At 44.2% G+C, this 19,823-nt stretch overlaps 1 protein-coding gene across 1 annotated transcript in view; it reads right to left on the reverse strand.

Annotated features, from left to right (window-relative positions):
* Positions 1-125: 125 nt before the first annotated feature.
* SDC2 (syndecan 2) overlaps positions 126-19,823 on the reverse strand; it is a 103,803-nt gene continuing 84,105 nt past the window's right edge. The window contains exons 2-5 of the mRNA XM_010981915.3: positions 15,145-15,256; positions 7,428-7,564; positions 3,474-3,609; positions 126-2,531 (exon numbers count right to left, since the gene is read on the reverse strand). Coding sequence (XP_010980217.1) covers positions 2,368-2,531; positions 3,474-3,609; positions 7,428-7,564; positions 15,145-15,256 — 549 coding nt within the window. The 3' untranslated portion in view covers positions 126-2,367. The remainder of the gene's footprint in view (positions 2,532-3,473; positions 3,610-7,427; positions 7,565-15,144; positions 15,257-19,823) is intronic.

Raw genomic sequence — 19,823 nt, forward strand, 5'->3', positions numbered from 1 at the left:
TTTTCCTGAATTTGGTCATCATTACTGACATTTTCTATAGTTCTATTTATTGCATCTTAAAAATTAAAAAAAAAAACTAAGCAGAAAATGTACAGTTGAAGAAAACTGGATGTCAGTCTATACAATGATTTTTCACTTTCAGCATGACAGACTTTATTTTGGCACTTTAACAAATATTTTGCTTTACAGCAGTGACAAAATATTTGCCAGAAATCTCCTTTTCCTGGCATGGCTATTCCAAGCAGTTGTTATTCTACGAACCGAGTTTCACTACGCTTCGCACAGTCAGAGCTATACCCCCTACATTCTTAACCTCCGTCCCTGAGGGACGTTGTGCAGTTTCAGAAGGTACCACCACTCCCTTGTAACCACTCCAAAATGGATGGATGGCTCTAAGTGACGGGACAAAAATCTGAGAATTAAGGCCATTAAAAATTTAAGTAAACGCTGTTCCGAGTGATGTATAAAAAAAAAATTTTTTTAATGAGTCATGTGGCAATCCCAGGGAATGTTCTCTGAATGAAGTAGACAGACTTCAGTAAGAGTAAATCGTGTGTTGGAAAGGTTGCTGTCTGTGCTGTCTTCTTCCTACTTTGGTGGCTCACAGTTTAAAATTAGTGGTCAAAGAGAAAAAAGGAAATGTTCGGTTAGAAGGATGTCCCCAGACAGGGTACCCTCATTATTTCCACCTCACCCTCAGGCATCACTGCTCCCTGGCAATTTCGTTCGTAAGCAGTGACGCTCTCCCTTCAATGCACAGACCCTCCCTGTCCTCCTCATCCTCTGCAGTGTGGAAGATGGTATTCCATCTATTAGCTTTTCGGCTGAGTTTCAGGAGAGACTGAGAGCACAGTCTGAAAAGTAAAACAATCTGGAGGACTAAGCCATAGGTACTGATGTCAGGAAAGCCCCCTTTCGTTCTTTGGAATTTATATTCCTAAAAGTTATTTGCAAAAGCAGGCCTCCATCTCAATATTGCCATCAGCTATCCTATAAAGGTTGCAAAATCCACAATCCCCTCCCTGGCAGCCTTCCAACATCTACATCCAAACACACACAGGATGATACATTCAGATTTCCTCTGGCCAGTTCAGAAGCCGATCTGGTAATAAACAGCCTCGTCAACGAGCTCTTTGGTTTCGATTTACAGACACCGTGGAACACTCAGAAATCAAACCCACATCATCCTTGAGCACAGACAGTCGTTAGCAGAGGGGAGAGATACATTTGATCGAAAATGTACAAAATTTATAACAGTGACATTTTCAACATTAGGCCACATGATTTATTCAGTAGTTTTTATGTTCCCAAATTACAATTTACGTCTATTCGTAAGACTACAAAAGTTACCATTAGAATTGTCTGTGCTTATAAAATACCAACTTTTTTTAACTGTTATATATACTCATTAACACCAGTCTGCGACGAGTTACATAGAATCATAGGCACTTCAAAGGCTTAAAAAGACGTTTACAACTTAAATGCATTTTTAAGAACAAAAACTGATTTTTTTCCTTAAACCCCTACTCGTACCTTCAAATTGCAAGAAATTAACAAATACAGTGGCCAAAGGAATCTGCAGCAACTTCTCAAAATACTGTTAGCATCTTTGGGTTTGCTGAGGCTTGTCAGTAACTCACATCAAATCCTCCCAAAAGAAGACCTGATTAGATAGATAGGACTAAACAGTTTTGTGGTGATAATCCAATTTTACACGTTAATTTGCTATTGCAAATCTGCCTGAAGCTACAGGTGACGAAAAACAAAGCAAGTGTAAAATGGATAGTCTGACACTTAAAAATTTATACAAAGTGGAGGTTAAAGTTTACATATTTGAAAATCACATATACACTAAATTACCATAATCTGAATTATCCAAAGACAAATTGCACCGTAACAGCTACAAAAGGCATAGAGTTTTGTTTTGTTTTCAAGAGGACAAGAGGGAAGAGCAGAGGAGAGGGAAACAGATAAATTAACAAAGTAAGACCAACTTGGTAAGGTCAATCGGAGACATGCTAACACAAATTAAACAGCTTTCATCTTCGAACCATAGGATAAAAACAATCTTCATATTTGCGCATGAAAGTTTAAACCGATTCCATGAACATTAAGGGTTTTTGTAACATTTATATTTTGCCACTGCTATTCACAGAACACTGCAGATGTTAAGTTTTAATTTTATGTTGTTCTAAAGAAATACATGAAAAGTTTTAAATACAATGGGCTTTTATCATAAAAAGGCCATTCTGGCCCTTTAATGAAAAAAAAAAAAGAACCAAAAAACAGAGATCTTCATTATTCTATGCAAAAGCTTTATTTTTGAAAGTTCAGTGATCTCATAAATAGAGACACTAAGACGAGTTTTCACGCATAAAACTCCTTAGTAGGCGCCTTCTGATAAGCAGCACTGGATGGCTTGCGTTCTCCGAGGTCATAACTTCCTTCATCCTTCTTTCTCATGCGATACACCAGCAGCAGGATGAGGAAGATGGCAAAGAGAAAGCCAATAACTCCACCAGCAATGACAGCTGAAACACACCGAAAGGAAGGTCACTTTCTGAAGAGATTCAAGGGTGGCAGAAACTAGCTTTTGTCCAGTCCAACCAATTTAAGCTTTCACAAAAAGCTTAATTTGAAAACCCCCAAGCTCTGAAAAACTGGACTCAGTGAAGCAACCAGGTGATTATGCAAATCTGACATTCCTCAGGAGACCCAATATTTTCTTTGATTAGTATTAATAATATCACTCAAAAGCCTCAGTACGAAAAACCTGGCTGTGACCTAACTAATTCCATACTTTGAAATTCTTGAGTCTGAAATTCAGTATTCACATGTTGTAGGCTCATCTTCTAATTGCTTTTCCAATGAAAGCTCAAGACATGATACAACTGACTTAAATTCTGTAAAGGTAAATATGAAAGCATGCAAATTTCCTTTCTAGTTTAGGATTTGGGACTATGGTTTTCGGGATTAAGTATTCTTAAATCTTGCAAATCTTCCCCTTTAAAATCAAATGTTCATACTTTCACCAGATAAATTAAAATTAGAGACAACATTCTTAATGCCTTGGGCACTGTATCTACTATCCGCCCAGTAAAGAACTTTTCCTTCTCTGATGGTTATTTTGAAAACAGGATGACTTGGCTCAAGACTGACTGATCTTCACATTCTGCCACCCTCTGCCCCCAGGCCCAGCTGTTCTGGACCAATTCAGATCAGACCTTAACTTCTTCCTGCCTCCCCCAACCCCACCCACGTGGCTGGCCAAGGGGGAGGCTGAGGGAGCTGGTGGAAAATAAAGACAACATTGCCTAACTCTTATCTCTTGTTCTGGAAGGAGACAGGCCCTCAAGACCGCTGTCAGTAGGTAGGCAGCATTCAGCGAGCTTCACCTACACCTCTGAATATCACTTGGACAAACACAGGCCTAGTTAAGGACCCTCCCATCTGACCCCCACTGGCCTCCTCACCTGCCAGGACTTCTGTTCGTTTAAACAGATTGTCTGAGTGCTTCTCAGTGTACACGTTTGTATCCTCTTCAGCGGGCTCCATTTTCCTTTCTGAGTCAGAGAGGTGAACTTTTTCCTTATCAATCTCTTCAGGTGACTGGTATGGGGAAAAAAAAGAAAGATAACCAAAAAAATTTTTTTAATGTACTGGAAAGAAGAAATAATAGATAAGCACACTCGAAAGTTTGCTTTTTTCAAACACCAAGTTCAGGAAATAACTGGAATCATCTCTTTGGGTGACGTATATACCAATGGGTGAGTCCTACGACGGACCCACGTTGTTCATGGTTTTAGATAACACCCGTCACGTGTATAGGCAAGACGGATAGTTAGTGAGTTCATAATAATCCTAATGACATGGTTAGGTTGGTTCAGCTGACATTTCAAAACATCTCTAACTTTATCATCATCCTTCTGACAACCCACTCTGGCTACTCCAACCCAACAGCATGGCCACAGTTCTCCCTCCTTCATCACGTCTCTGCTACACAGGGCACTGGGATGACACCCTCTCTGTAGGCGTTCTCTCCATGTGTTCTCCCAGGGCTCCTCCTGCTGCCACGCTGTGGGGAGCAGTCCCCAGGCTCCATCTGTGATGTTCCCCTCTATTTATTCACTCTTACACCTCCAGTAAACCCTGGATTAGAGCTTCGGGGGGCCTGGGTTTTGCAAGTAGCTCCTGTGTGATCCTGATCAAGCCATATCACTTTCCTGGACCTCACTTTCTGTATCTATCCAATGAAGGGCACGCTCAGATTCTTGAGTATTCTGCAATTGTAAATAAAGCACAAATCTAAGATGGTAATTCACACCACCTCACCTCCAGGCAGCATCATCCCCACCTACCCAGCAGCCTGCAGGACCCTCACCCTTAGCTGTACCATCAAATCAGATCGACCCTTTTTTCCATTTCCATTAATGGTACCGACAATCTTCCTTTCACCATTCTCTCAAATTCAGTGTCTTCGTAGATTCTCATCTCCACAGCCTTGTCAAGGTCCTTATCACATCATGCCCAAGTTCTTGCAGCAACCCCATAACTGCAAGTGCCAGGTGGCTTCCTGGGTGATCCCCCCAGGTCACTGCTTAATCTTCAGCAGGAAGCCCTGCAAAGCCATCTCTACCGCTACTTATTTACCAGAACTGGTTCTGAAAATCTATGCCTTGGTTCCTGCCGTTCTCCCAACTCCAGTCCAGAATTTTCACTTCTTTCATTGTTCATTTGTCCTAATGAAGCCCTCTCTATCTTTCACCTCTCTAAAACCCCCGAACACTTTATCGTCTACCATAAATCATCTCTGAGTCATAGTGTAACACATGTATCATCTGTTGGCTTTCTAACCTTCAGCACCAACGCCGGGCATCTTGTATGAATGACCTAAGATTACAGTGAAATCTGAAATCACTTGAAAAGTTAAGATGTGTGTGTGTGTGTGTGTGTGTACAGGTCCACCACTAGATATTCTATTTCAGTTGTTCTGGGGTGGAGAAACTGGCATTGATTTTTATTGCTACTTATTTAAAGCTTTCCAGACAATTCTATGGTTTGAGAACCACTGAATTAGAGACGCTCAGTTCAAATGTGGTGGCTATTCTCTATCAGGAGGAAGTTCTTGCTGGCCAATACTACTGATGAGAAACACTGCCAACTCCACTGGCCTATCACTGCAGACAAAACCCTCCTTAGCGCTACCTCTCTCCCTGAGAAGAGGCAAACATCTTCATGAGGACAGTAAGCTGTGGCCCAGTGAAGTGACAGACTGCTTCTGAAGGCCAGGATTCATCCAAAATGACCACCTGCCACTTAAGTTCAGAAGGTTAAATAACACAAAAGACCTCACCTTCTTGGGATGCCTTAAGGTCATCAGTATTTCTAAAGAAGGATCACTAGCTGGGCTCCATCCGAACTCCAGAGTATGTGAGGTCAGTGGACAGAGCGGGAGGCTCCCACTGAAGACGGCACATAGGAAAGCGTGATGAAGAATGTCTGTCTTACTTTCCCAGGTGGCAGGAAACCCTGCAGTGCCTTAAACCTCAACCCACCATGACTTACAAAAAGCAGAGGCTGCAGGGAAATGATCATTCCACTGCTGTACAATGTGCAGCCCAGGTTTCACTCTTCTCCCCATGGCTGCAGGAGGAGAAAACAGGAAAGGTCTCCCTGGCTTTCAGGTACCACGGCAAAGCAGAGAAGAGCCCACTGGCAGCATTCTGCCCAAGTTCCCGCCACTCTCCTCACGGAAAGCCCTTCACTAACTGGGTGCCTGGCGGCATTTCGGACAGACAACTCAACAGGTCAGAGAATGAACTATCCGGGTTCAAACCTAGGAACTTTTTCCCTGCTTGTTAGCAGTTAGGGAAGGGTTAAGAAAAGGAAGAGGAAACTCAGGTAGGTTGAGACCCAGGTTTGTGACCAGAGGGAAAAGATAAGCGAGTTCTGGTGGTGAATGAGGCGAATGGAAGTAGCCACTGTCATATCAGAGACTGAGCTGAGGTCACCTCCAGCACCTGTGTCCCATTATTATGACAAATCCCATGATTCCCCCTCAGGTGTTCCAAGTCCCTAAAATCACCCGAGAGGTGACATTTCCACGGCCTCTGATCAGCTTCTGATGCCCAGCAGCCAGGAAGGAGCTTCTACTTCAGGGGTCTGTAGCTGTGGGGACAGGAGGTCGCCCCAGAACTAGGGCCACCACGTACTCACAGGAATGGCCCGTCAGTGCACAAGCTTCTGGGCGCTCTGGATGGAACACTCACTCTTTAAACAGAAAAGTTCTATTATTGTACGAAAGCAGGGGTTTCACTAATAAGAACCACTGCTACAGCAAAGAACTAATCTGATACCTTAACTCCTGTACACACCTGCCAAGTGAAAGGCACAAGGAAAGGCTGCACAGGGATGCAGTGAAGCCCATTCAAGACCTGTCACATCCATGGCTGGTTGTTTGGATGTCATGGAAATGGAAAGGACGTGAAAGATTATAAGTGATGCTCTGCTTGAACAAACAACTGTGCTTTTATTTTTGTCACATAAATTAACAAACTAGACAGAATATCTGTAACAGTGACATTAATGCCACTGTGAGACCTATTCAAAAGCAGAGTCTACATTAACGGTATCCTAGAGGCAATGTTTAATTTAGGCATGTAACTAAAAGTAGACAATTTAATCACCATTAATATTATTCATTATTAATATTATCAGAAGTACCTAGAATAGTGCTTGACACAATGAGTAGCACGCAACAGATCTCCCACAAATGGATGCATTTTTATTATTACTACATCGAACACAAATGATACCAAGAGTACATCAAAATGTTTTGGGGTCTTCAATTTCTGAGCTTATCTGCCAAAAGTCTACCTTCTTTATTTCAATCTGACATAATTACTTCCTTAAAGCCAACTTTTAAAATCTTAAATCAATTTCCAATCCACTGTTATCAACTGACAAGAGAGCTCTATGTCAAATTAGGTTTTGCCTAGGAGAAACTCTACCACGAAATGCCAAAACTGAGTTTTTTGTCTCAAGCTACAGAGTCCTAATGGTTGCTAACATCAAGAGACTCAGTCATGACAAGTGGTCAAATAAACATGTGGTAAGGGGTGGCGGGTAGAGCTCAGTTGCAGAGTGCATGCTTAGAATGCACGAGGTCCTGGGTTCAATCCCCAGTACCTCCATTAAAAAATAAATAAATAAACAGTCAATCAATCAATCAAATTACCTTCTCCGCAAACAAACAAACAAAAGAACCATGTGGTAAACCAGCTGCCACATGGGTGACTGGGCCAATGATGAAAAGACCATTTGTCCTTACACAATTTAGAATGGTGCCTCTTAAAAGGAACATGCTGTACAATTTTAAAAAAGGCACTTTACAATAACCTGACAACACAAGGCAAAACAAAACACACCTTCGTCTGAGCAGGGATCTTGTTCTGGAGCTTGTTCAGCGTCGTGGTTTCCACTCTCGGAGCAGCACTAGTGAACGGTATCTTTGGAAGTGGTCGCAATGTGGTCAGCTCTGGACTCTCTCCATCCTCATCAGCTCCTGGGAAAATGAGCAAAGGTGAGCTGAGCATGTGAATGACGACACAGACTTCTACATGGTTAGACAATGTTGTCTGAGGTTGACAATGACAGACAGCCACGCTCTTTCCAAACACCTGCTCCTCAATAACTCAGCACAAATCTTCCTGCCGTCCTCACAGAAACGAACAAGTGATTTCAAAGTGGATCTGTGGGTAGCCTGGCCTTTTTTCTATACTATTATTATCTCGAACATTCTCAAGTAGCCTTTTACTGGCATGTTCAATCTCTCATACTCTTGAGGTGTCTTCCTTTTTATGCTGAAATATGCTACATTTTACATTTTAGAACATAACAAAAAAGGAAGACTCTCACACGCTGACCCTTGATCTGAGCAAGCTGCTGCCCTCTCTCCCCCTTTTAGAGCCAGACTTTTCTGATGGCTGGCAGTGTACGTACTCCCCAGCTCCTTTCCCCACCATCTACTCCACTCCCTGCTCTCCCCGCTCTGGTCAGATGTCCCCTGTCATCACACTACTGGTACTGTCTTGTTAATATCCCTGTTCTCCAATTCCATATCCAGTGGCATTTTCCAGAGTGGTCCTCATCTGAATCGAACCTCCTCGCACCACTGGACACCTGTCAACTCTCACCTCCTTCTTAATACACTCTCTTTGGGTTTCTATAACTTTGACTTTCTGGCTTTCCTCTCACCTCTCCGGCTATTCGTAAGTCTCCTCTGCAGGCTCATTCTTTTCTACCTGGGCACGAAACATGAAGAGTTCCTTAAGGCTGAGCCCTAGGCTGCTTCTTACTCTACAGCTTCTCCCTTACCCACAGCTTCAACCACCAACGAAATACAAACGAAACCCAAGTTGACATCACTAGCTTATGCCACTCCTCTGAAATCAGACCCACATATCCGCTGGCCTACTTGACATTTTCACTTGAATGATTCAAAGGTACATCTCTATCCTGTTCAAACAGAACTCATCCTCTCCCTCCCCATCCCGCTACAAACCTGTCTTCTCCCCAGGTTGTCTTGCAGTGGATGGAACCCTCTATTCCTCTAAATCACACCCTCACTCCCTCTTCCAACGACTACAGCAAACCCATCACCCAGGTCTGTGGATTTCACCTTCTTATTATGTCCTCACTCTAACACCTTTCTATAGTTCCAGGGCGACCACCCTCATCCAAGCCACTGTCATCTTCCCACAAAGCTCTGTATCCACCTTCTTTGTAGTAGCTCCCTTTCAGTCCACTGTCCACAAACTGGCTGTGACCCCATCACCCTCCTGTTTAAAACCATTACAATGACACACCGCTGCTCTCAAGATGAACATAAAATGCCTCAGCCTAGCCCCATGTGGTCCAGCCCTGGCCGACCCTGCCAGCTTCCTCCAGCATCATTCTCCCTGCTGTCCCCTGACCTCCAGCCGTGGTCCCCTGTTCTTCGGCCAGAAGCCCTTACCTAGTGAATTCCTAACTCGTCTCCAGACTTCAGCACAAATGTCATTCCTTAGAGAAGGTCTCCCTTCCTATTAGTCTCGGTTAAATGTTTTTTTTTTTTAAGCGCCACCTTTCTTACCCTAATTGCATTTATCATCAGTTGTAACGACTCATTTGTGAAACTGTTGACTGAAGTTTCCCCTATGGGACTGAAGCTCCATGTGGCCAAGGGTCTGCATCTGGTTTGCACCCTGAGTGTCTCACAGAGTCCCAACGCCCACAGGACTGACCACTGACTGCCAGCTGGGGCACTATACTTTTTCTTTTTTTGTCTTTGGGCCAGAATAATATTTGAAAATTTCTTACAATTATATTCAAATATAGCATTCTTTTTAAGTTGATCATCTGTCAAATTTGTAACAACTTAAAAAAAAAAAAAGAAAAAGCCCTCAAAGTCTGTAACTCCAGCTAACCTGCTTCCTCAGACAGGAACAAATGATGAATACCCTCAAAATCCGCCCAGAATCGTGTCGCTGTAACAAGCAGTTCAGAGAGTCAGAGGTCACACACTGGGAACAGTGCAAAGACTAACTGTGGCTCATTTTAAAATATTTTAGTATACTGACTGTCTCTGGTTTGTACTCTCATTATATAGCGAAAAAATGGTAAGGGACGTTTGAAATCAATGTTGGGTCTGGCACTAAACAAACTTAGCACTGATTCTGGCATTTATTATCTCTGTGACGTGGGGCAAATAATACTTGAGTCTTAGTTTCTTCACCTGTTAAAATGGGGATAACAACTAACTTTCAGGGGTGCAAACAAGATAACATATTTGAAAGCATTCTGTGCACATAAAATGTTACATGAATATAAGTCATTAATAATGATGGCTCCAGAAATGCACTGTTCTTTTCTATCAGCCTGCCTGATTTTCCGTCAATGTTTTTATACTTAATATGCTTGTTTTGCTTCTTACAAAAAAAATTCAAGGATAAATGAAAAATTTTCAATTAAGGGCTTTCAAGACTCTCTTGGTTCACAATAGTTCCAAATACGAATCATCAAACTAGGTGTAGAGAATTTGTTGTGAGAGAAGAGATTTTGTAAAGTAGAAAATTCCCTCAAGCTGACGCTTTAAAATTTTTTTTTTTATTGAAGTATAGTTGATTTACAATGTTGTGTTAGTTTCTGGTGTTCAGCATAGTGATTCAGTTACAGATACAGACATATTTTCTTTTTCATATTCTTTTCCATTATAGTTTATTATAAGCTGTTGAATATAGTCCCCTGTGCTATACACAGTAGGACCTTGTTGTTTATCTATTTGTTTATCTATTTGGATCTGCAAATCCCAAATTCCCAATTTATCCTTTCCCCTTTGGTAAGTTTGTTTTCTATGTCTGTGAGTCTATTTCTGTTTTGCAAATAAGTTCATTTGTACCATTTTTTAGGTTCCACATGTAAGTGATATCATATGTTATTTGTCTTTCTCTGTCTGACTTACTTTACTTAGAATGATAATCTCCAAGTCCATCTATGTTGCTGCAAGTGGCATTATTTTATCCTCTCTTATGACTGAGTAATATACCATTGTGTGTGTGTGTGTGTGTGTATATATACACACACACACACACACATATACACCACATCTTCTTTATTCAATTATCTATCGATGGACACTTAGGTTGCTTGATGTCAAGCTGGCACTTCTTACACTGGAGACAGATGAGTGACCCACCTCAGGTGGCTCATGTACTCTATATATTCTCTTTATGAAAAAGATTGATGCTCTTGTCCCAGCCAGAAACCTGGGAGCCCTCCTGATCACATCTCCCTCATCCCTGATTTCTACCTCTCACCATCCTCTCTGCCTGAGATGCCTCAGCCCAGAGCCCGTTTCCACCTGGGAAACTCCCGCTTACACTCTCTCCTGCCAGAATCAACGTCATCCCCTCTCTGTCCATTGTCCAACTGTTTCTTTCTCTGTTACCACAGTTCACTGAGTTTCTCCTTTAAAAAAAATTTTTTTTCTCTTACTTATAAAAAGAACATGTTAAAAAAAATACACTTTCACAAGTGAAACTGGGAAACAGAAATACAGTGAGGAATAAATAAGATTATTCCACCATCAGAGAAATCATCATTAGATTTTATTTCCTGAAGTGTTCCTAGCACCTAGAACGGTGTCTGTGCCCCATGCAGGGGGTCAGTATTAAACACCTGTTGAATGAATGAATAACTATTCCTGAATTATCTCAAGTCCTAACGAGTTTTTCATTTCTAACATGGCAGGTCCAACTCTCCAGGGACTCTTGAAACTCTCAGAATGTTCCTTTTTTATAGGATCCTCTTGTTGTTTCACTACTAAAGCATCTTCTTATCTCTCCAAATGTATTAAGTTTTTCTCTAAGTTCTCCCCCTGTGAGTTTCTGTTCTCTTCCAATTTCGGGGTGTGGGGAGGTCTCTGTCTTTCAGGAGTTACTACCCATAAATGTCTGGAGAGCCTTGGTTGTCTTCTCACACTTAAGAAGCAAAGGCTGAGAAGCTACTAGAAGCTCTGGGCACATGGGAGAGGCTTGTCAAACATGGGCACCACCAGTCAGAGTTGTGCGTTTTGTTGGAGAGCTGCCGGTGCCAGTGCCTCGGAGCTGTTTCCTCCGAGTTGATCCAATTCCCTAGAGAGGGTGAAGGCCAGACTGTCGGTGTTCCGGGAACTGGCTGGGAGGAGACAGGTGGGAATATCTCTGCATTAAGCAGCTTTTCATCTAAGAACTTTTTCTCCCTGTTTTCCAGGTGGTACCCCCAGCCCCATCTGTGCTGGTACATGCCTAGTCCAAAGACCCTCTGTTCTACCTTCCCAGGTAATAAGCCTCCAGTTTCCTTCTGAGGTCGGAGCATCCGTCCCTTTGCTGCATTATGGTGGGAAGGAATTAAGAGAATCTCCTTGTTTCTTAAGCGGACTTTCAACCAATCATCCTGAGTTTAGTATCACTCTCAGCCTCCATCTAATGCCATCAATTCTGGGGCCCCACAGGGATGCTTCCTGGCTCTCCCCACCCCCACCACTGGCTAACTCAGCTTTCTCACATCTGCCAAGTCTGTTACTACCAGCCCATCTGCTTCCCAGCTTTCAAAACATTGTGCCCTTTGCCTCCTGTACTGTCTTGTGTGTCCTTGTGAGTGTAGGCCCAATTTCTCTCCTGTCAGTTTAGCTGAGCATTGGAAGGCATGTGTGTTCAATCTGCCATCTTTAACCAGAACTCTACACTTAACTCTTAAGTTTCTGTTGTACACATCTTCCTCTGTTATATTGGCCACGACATGGTGTAACAATGATTTTTTTTTTTCTCATTTCTACATTTTTCCCATCAGACTATTGGTTCCTTGAGGACAGGGACCTAATCTTTCATCTCTATGTTCCAAGAATATGCCATAGGGTCTGGTACATAGTGAATGCCCATGAAGTGCTTAAGTGAATGGCTGAAGTTTTCACATCCACCAGTGCCCACCCTGAGTCCATGAATATAGCACGGTACAGGGGGAACACTGGCCAAAGCCCGGGAGGATCCCTGGTACCAGCTGGGGCTGGGCATCAACTAGTCAGGTCTCCTCATTCTAGGCTGGAGCTTTTTTTGACACGAGGAGGCAGTAGAGCAGAGAACTGAAAAAGAACACACTCTCAAGCCCAGCTCCCCGGCCCCTGGCCCAGCTCCATTACTTTCCAACCGTGAGATCTAAGGCAAGTTACTGGATCTCCCTGAGCCTCAGGTTTTCCCACGTGGAACATGGAGACAATAGAATCTATCCTCACAGAGACGTTAAAAGGCTGGGAACAGTGCCTGACACACAGCCAGGGCTTTACAATTTTTTTGTTGTTATAATCCTGAGTTTCTTCTTTTAAAAATTTTTATTGAAGTATAGTTGATGTACAACTTTGCGTTAGCTTCTGGTACACGGTAAAGTGATTCACTTATAAATATATATGTATTCTTTCATAGTCTTTTCAATTATGGTTTATTACAGGATATTGAATATAGTTCTCTGTGCTGTACAGTAGGACCCTTGTTGCTTATCCATTTTATATATAGTAGTTTGTATCTGCTAATCCCAAACTCCTAATTTATCCATCCCCCACCTCTCTTTCCATTTTTAGTTACAACTTCTACTACCTTTAAGCTGAAAATCCACATCCCCAGTGCAGTGCCAGGAGGTTTCCAAAATTTAGGATGATCCACTTCTTTGCCGCAATGACCTGCCCAAGGCTGAAGCCAAGGCAAAAGCAATGTGGTCTCAGCTCGATCTGTCTGATGAGTGGTTCAGGATTTCAGATGAGCCACTTCAAACCCCTTTCACCTGGGTGTGGGGTGTGGGGGCTGCCAGAGGAGCGAGACTGAACCTACATTCTTTATATTAAGCTTAAGGACAATCTTGGCAGACACCAGCAAAATGACAAACTCTATAAATCTCTAACACCTCGTAGATCCTAAGATCTGTGAGATGGGGACCCAAAAGTGTCCACATGTATTATTTCCTGGGACATGCTGAAGAAGACAGTTACAAATCACTTTGGAGGTGCTGAAGAAAAAAAATTGAGGTGCCAGGAGTGAACGATATTAATAGAGTTGTGGGCTACAGAGAACAACTTTTCACACTCATCCTGTGTGTGTGATATCTATCGCCCTCCCCAGAATAACCAGGGCTATTTTTACACTAGGACTGCACTGTAAGCTCACTGTTACTAGGTCAGCCACCACCTCTCTTTCTTTCTCAGACTTGCTGTTTTCCAACCTAAAACACTCACTCAGATAGCTTTATCTCCACCAGGGACACAACTAATTTTACTTGGTTCTGGGTCATTCTGAAGCCCAGGCCAATCTGATGGTGAGACATCTCCATTCAGCATCACTTCTAATGTCTATTCAACGGACAATGAAAACTCAAGTCAAGGAAGAACCCTGGATGAGACTTTCCCAGCATGCTGTTGGCCTTGAGTTCCTGCCCTGACCATTAGCACATGCACAAACTCTCCCTCTTTCAGCTCCTTGGGGGCCAATCCTGGCACAGGTGAGATATTTACCAGGCATGGTAGACCACAAAAATGGACAAGTCCTTTATTCCCCCCAGTCTCCACTTCCTCTGCCATGTGACCCTGCAGCTCCTAAGAGGTGGAGTCTGGGCTGGCCTTCTGACTGGCTTTGACCAATCAAATGTGGGAGTGAAATTGCCTAGGCATTAAGAGGCTTTGCACACTCCTGCTTGCTCTCTTGGGATCTCTGCTTCTTCCCTGAAGATAAACAGCTGACCTTTTGGAGGATGAGAGACTGAAGGGACCAGAGCCAGGTCTGCCCAGTTGCCCCAAGGTTATGAGAGAGTCAACAAGAACAACAAAGTGGCAAATCCAACCTGCAGCTGACCACTGACACGTGATGGAGCCCAGTTAGCCCAGCCTAACTGCCACCATGCAGAATAATGAGCTAAATAAACAATCGTTGCTTTTAGCCACTATCTTGTGGGGTGATTTGTTACGAGGCACCACTGAGGCAACAGATAACTGATACACCATGGGAGCTGAGTATATCACTGAGCAATCATTTTACTTGGCTGCTACTTTCTCCCTCCTACTTTAGAGCAATACACTAGGAACAAGAAAGTATCACTCTCCTTAGTCTCACTTATCATCTTTAATGCAGGGTTGACGGTTTTATGAAACTAGTGTTTGAGGGATTTCACTAAGGGTGGTTTCCATGACATCACTCTGAAAGCCTTAATAATAAAATAAAAGCTAATGTTGATGGGACAACTGACTACATGCCAAGCAGCAAACTCTGAGAGCTACATATGCATCAACCCCTTTTATCCTCCTGACAAGCCCGTGTGGTAGGCACTGTCATTACTGTCCATCTTATAAATGAGGAAACTGAGGTTCAGCCAAGTTAAACATGCTCCCAAGATCTCACAGCTTAAGTGGTGGAGAGCTAGATTTCACAGCCAGGCTCCTGGACTCCACAGAGCATGCTCTTAACCACTGCGCATCCTACCTGCTGTTTCTAAGAAGTAAGTTCCAGTAGTGTGTGTGTGTGTGTGTGTGCGCGCACGAGCATGTACAAGCATGAAAACAGAGGTGAGCGTGGATGTAGCCAGCCTTACCCGAGCCTGACGCAGACGCATAGTCGTCGTCATCAATAGGATACACTCCGGAAGCTTCTTCAATGGAGCTGTTGTCAAGGTACATGTCTTTATCGGATGTCAGCTCTGCCCGCTGAGAAAGGAAAGAGAAGGGGTTCAGGATGGTGTGCGATTAGGAAATGAGCTTATTGAACTTACTCTTCAGGTTTACACCTCGGTGACTACCTTCCCCCTCAACCCACATTTCTGGCCCTTCCCTTCCTCAGGACCCCCTGACAAACTGCATCATGTCAAGGGCTGACCACAGACGAAGGCCTCCAAGGGGGGCCTGTGTAGCCTAACTCAGTGGTGTGAAGATGGCTCAGGGACCGCAGTGTCTCTCCCAGACTCCTTTCACTGCGCTCCACTAAACCTGTCTGAGTTCCCCAGTGACCATCTCACGCATTCTTGTTGTCACAGTCGCTGAGAGGCTCCCTTACTAGAAAAGCTACAAAACGCTCTAAGTATTTAAGACATTCTTGGAGATGTGTTAGTGTGCTTAGGCAAAAGCACCACCAGGGATCCTCCAAGGCCCCCTGGATGGCTGCAGGCCTGGCCACGCTCAGAGCATCGCCGCTACCTGGCCCCCACTGGCAGCTCCCGGGGAGGACAGGCAGGCTATCCAGGGCTCCCCACCACAGCCCAGATGACACCCGTGGGGAGCAGTGCCTACGAGGCTCAGGGACCAGGGTGACAGCCCACCACAAGCCGTGCGTCTAGGGCTCACTGGCTCAGCAGAGCTTTAATGACAAATGCAGATAAACCCACAGGGGCACATTCTTTTTACACTCCTGGCACTTGGTAACGACAGCAACTCACACGCTGAATATGGAGAGGGATCGTCTACTAAATTAACAGCTCTACAGCTTCTTAGCGCTTCAGTAAGAGTTTCGGTGTTAAAATTCAACCTAATCCTGCCAAGAGAGCAGCACGCATGAACTGGAGGCAGAGAACATGTACAGTTCTTCTTAAATGGTTTTAGTAAATTGATATTTTACCATCAGCATCTCACGAAAGCCCAGAAACAAATACAGCAGCTTGAAAACATTTGTGTTTGGAAACAGGCAACACTCATCATTGCCCTACTTTTTTTAAAATCAAATTAAATTTTTGTTCCTAATAGGAATCATAAAAAAAAAAAAGTTTCCCTTACTACAATGGCTCTTATTAGATTTCCTCTTAAAGCCTTCTGTTCCAGCTGTCATGGGGGCTGTTACCTTCCTTAAAGGACAATGGGGCCAGCCCGAACCTCAGCCTTTATTCTCCAGGCTTCAGGGCCAAACAACGGAAAAGTAGGGGAGCCCACTTTGTCTGAGTGACCACATCAGCCCATTCTGAGAACTGAAACCTTAGGGACTGGTTTCCCGGTGGTCTGGCCTGCAGGCACTGAGGGACTACCCTGAGCCAAGAGCGTGCTGGAATGTTTCTGCTAGAACACTCAGGGCTTAACTCTTCTTCAATCTGAGGCCATCCTGCATGATCCGGGTTTCCAAGGCTCTCACCGTTCCAGGCTGTAATTCCCAAAGCTTGTGTACTGACTGTTTCAGGAGCCCTGCGTTCCACGGTCCACCCATCAACTCAACTGACCCCTAGTAGACTCTCAGCTCCTCTGAGGGCAAGGACTGTGCCTCATCCATCTTTCATGCACCCCCAACTCCCCGCAGTCACCGCATCTGGCATATAGCAGGTGCTCAGTAAACACTGCTTGGGTTGTTTGTTTGCTGTTCTGTTAGTAATTTAAACTTTGTCCTGTGAACTTCACCTGGGGGACCCTCTCAAATCCTGTCTACAAAACATGATCTGATTTTTCTAGTCCTGTCCCTTTGTTACAAACTACTATTTTGGATTTTGCAGCCTATGAACAGTTTAGGACAAACTCTCACTGTGATTTTTCATGGCTTTGTGTATTTTCGCTTGCCCCTCAACAGAGTATACTTGGAGAAGGCAGGTCTTCAGTGACCTGTGTGTGCTCCCTGCCCCTCTGAGTACATGGGTACTCAATAAATATTTGCCGATTGAGATTACAGAAAACAAACTGGCCTTTGACTCAGGTTTCAGAGTTAACACATTGCACAAGATCTCCAGGATTCCTACAGTTACAATCTTTCAATCCAAAGCCGAGGAAAGGAGCAATATAAGCAGAGGATGGTACACTCACTAACATACATGCACCCAATAGAGGAGCACCTCAATACATAAAACAAATGCTAACAGACATAAAGGGAGAAATTGATGGGACCGCAATAATAGTAGGAGACTTGTCACACCCCACTAACGTCACTGGACAGTTCTTCCAGACAGAAAATCAGTAAGGCACCGGAGATACTAAATGACTCAATTGAACAGTTAGACTAGGTTGGTATTTTTAGGACATTACATACCCAAAAAAACAGAACATACATTCTTTTCAAGTGCTCATGGAACATTCTCTAGGATAGACAACATACTCAGACACAAAACAAGCCTCAACAAAGTTAAGAAGATAGAAATTATTTCAAACATCTTTCCGAACCACAGTGGCATGAAACTAGAAATCAACCACAGAAAGAAAAACTAGGGGAAAAAATGACTGCATGGAGACTAAACAACACGCTACTAAAAAACCAATGGGTTGACGATGAAATCAAAGAGGAGATTTAAAAATACCTTGAGACAAAGCCCAGGAGATCACTGGCCCCAAACCTCCATACACTTGCATTGCACCTTCTTAAGCAACCTCGAGTCTTCAAAGCTGAAACCTGTTTGCCTTTTCTCAACAATGAATGACTGTCATTGTCCTTTTGGCTCTGTCAAAGAAGTATTTGGTGGCATGGGCCACACGAACATACTTAATCCCTATTTGTAAACTGAATTTCTGTTCATTAGGTGACTGACACATCTGTCACACTAAAAGGCAGATGGGCCAAAATTGTCTCCCAAAGAATTCTGCCCACCTCGTAGTTCAACCGCATCAGGTAGCTCGATAAGCAACTGACTTCTCCAGGACAACCAGCTCCTGAGGAGGAAAGAAGCTGTCAGGCCTGAATTACTACAAGACTTGGGGTGGAGGGTTAGGATGCGTCTAGAAAAGCTGGCTTGGTCTGGACCACTTGGGCTCTGCAGGGCCTCAGGGTGGTCCTGAGGCTGATGGGATGTTTAATGCGCTCAAGGGCAGCTAAAAGTGTTTGTCCCTCCACCCTCCAGTGTGGTGCAAATAATTTTGACATCACACTAGAAGTTATCTCCTGTGCTGACGTCAGGGGCAACAGGCACCTAAGAGGAATGACCAATATCCTTCCATAGAGTCCAATTTAATACATGCAGGCTCCTTGTCACTCTGCAGCAGATAATGTGCAAAGAACACCTCCATTTGTCTCTCCTTTTAAACAAAAAAACACCCTTGCAAACATGACAGTTCCTTTTGTGAAGACTCCGCACTCTGTGCTGAAAAGATTGCCTGGAGAGGGAAATGAATTATGCACTAACCTCCCTCGAGGCGAGACGTGCATCTCTCCAAAGCCAAGAAAAGGGGTGACTCAAGAGCACTGCCTCTCACCTAGCTAACTGTGACTGGCCTCACTACGCAGAAGCCCCCCAGACACACTGAGCACTCTCACGCTCGATGGGACGGACAGAGACACTGGACTAAAGTCACCCGGGGGTGGACGAGGGTGGGCGGTGGGCAGAGGCACAGCCCAGGAGGGCAGAGCTGCAGCCCGATGGCAGGGTTTCCTAACGAGGCTGTTTAATTTGGGACTGGCCATTTCTGTGAGGCAGTGCCAATGCTGTTGGCTAACAGGGCTCAGAGTACAAGCTGGAAGAAAAACAAAGCTGATCTTTCAGACCTCTTCCCCCTTGGCTAATGCAAGATGTGCGTACAGGAGAGCAAAGGGAAGCTGAGGAGAGCAACTCGGTACCACGTCGGGGAGAACGTACTGCAGACCCAAATGGAGCTTCCTGCTTTATGCCACGCTCGGCCACAGAAGCGGAGCACGGAACTGCCTCCAGAGAGGGGGCAGCTCTTCCCGGGGGAGAAGGCACCCTGACCGAGGCTTGCACTCCCACAATGCCGAGAGGGCAGGCAGGACACGTGCTCACCTCCTCAACTCCACCCCTTCCTCCGTATCCCCCAAACAGCAGCCACCTGGTCATCTGGGGCCTGGGCCAGTACAGAGGCCCCTTCCCTTGGCCACCCTGCAAGCCTCTGTCTTTGAATCCACTGTTTGCAGAGGGACTATTCTTTTTTTTTTTTTTTCTTTACTGTTTATTTTTTGTTTGTTTTGTTTTTCTCTTGGGGGGAGGTAATTTGGTTTATTTATTTACTTATTTATTTTAATAGAGGTACAGGGGATTGAGCCCAGGACCTCATGCATGCGAAGCACGCGCTCCACCACTGCGTGATACCCTCCCCATCCCAGAGGGACCATTCTTAAATATGACCACATCACTCCCCTCCTAAAAACCCTTTATTGGCTCCCTATCACCTATAGGATGGAAGAAAAACTCCTGTGTCTTGAAAGACACCTTTTTACCCACATGGCCTCACCTGCATTTCCAGTGTCAGCTGCTGCCACTTCCTCTACAAATCACAGGCTCCGTGACAGAAAAACTCCACCAAGAGACCTGGTGACACCAATTTCCTTTATGCAGAACCCTTAAGGGGGAAATAAACTCCTCTAAGG

The sequence above is a fragment of the Camelus dromedarius genome, chromosome 20, assembly GCF_036321535.1.
Source record: "Camelus dromedarius isolate mCamDro1 chromosome 20, mCamDro1.pat, whole genome shotgun sequence".
NCBI classification, from domain to species: domain Eukaryota; kingdom Metazoa; phylum Chordata; class Mammalia; order Artiodactyla; family Camelidae; genus Camelus; species Camelus dromedarius.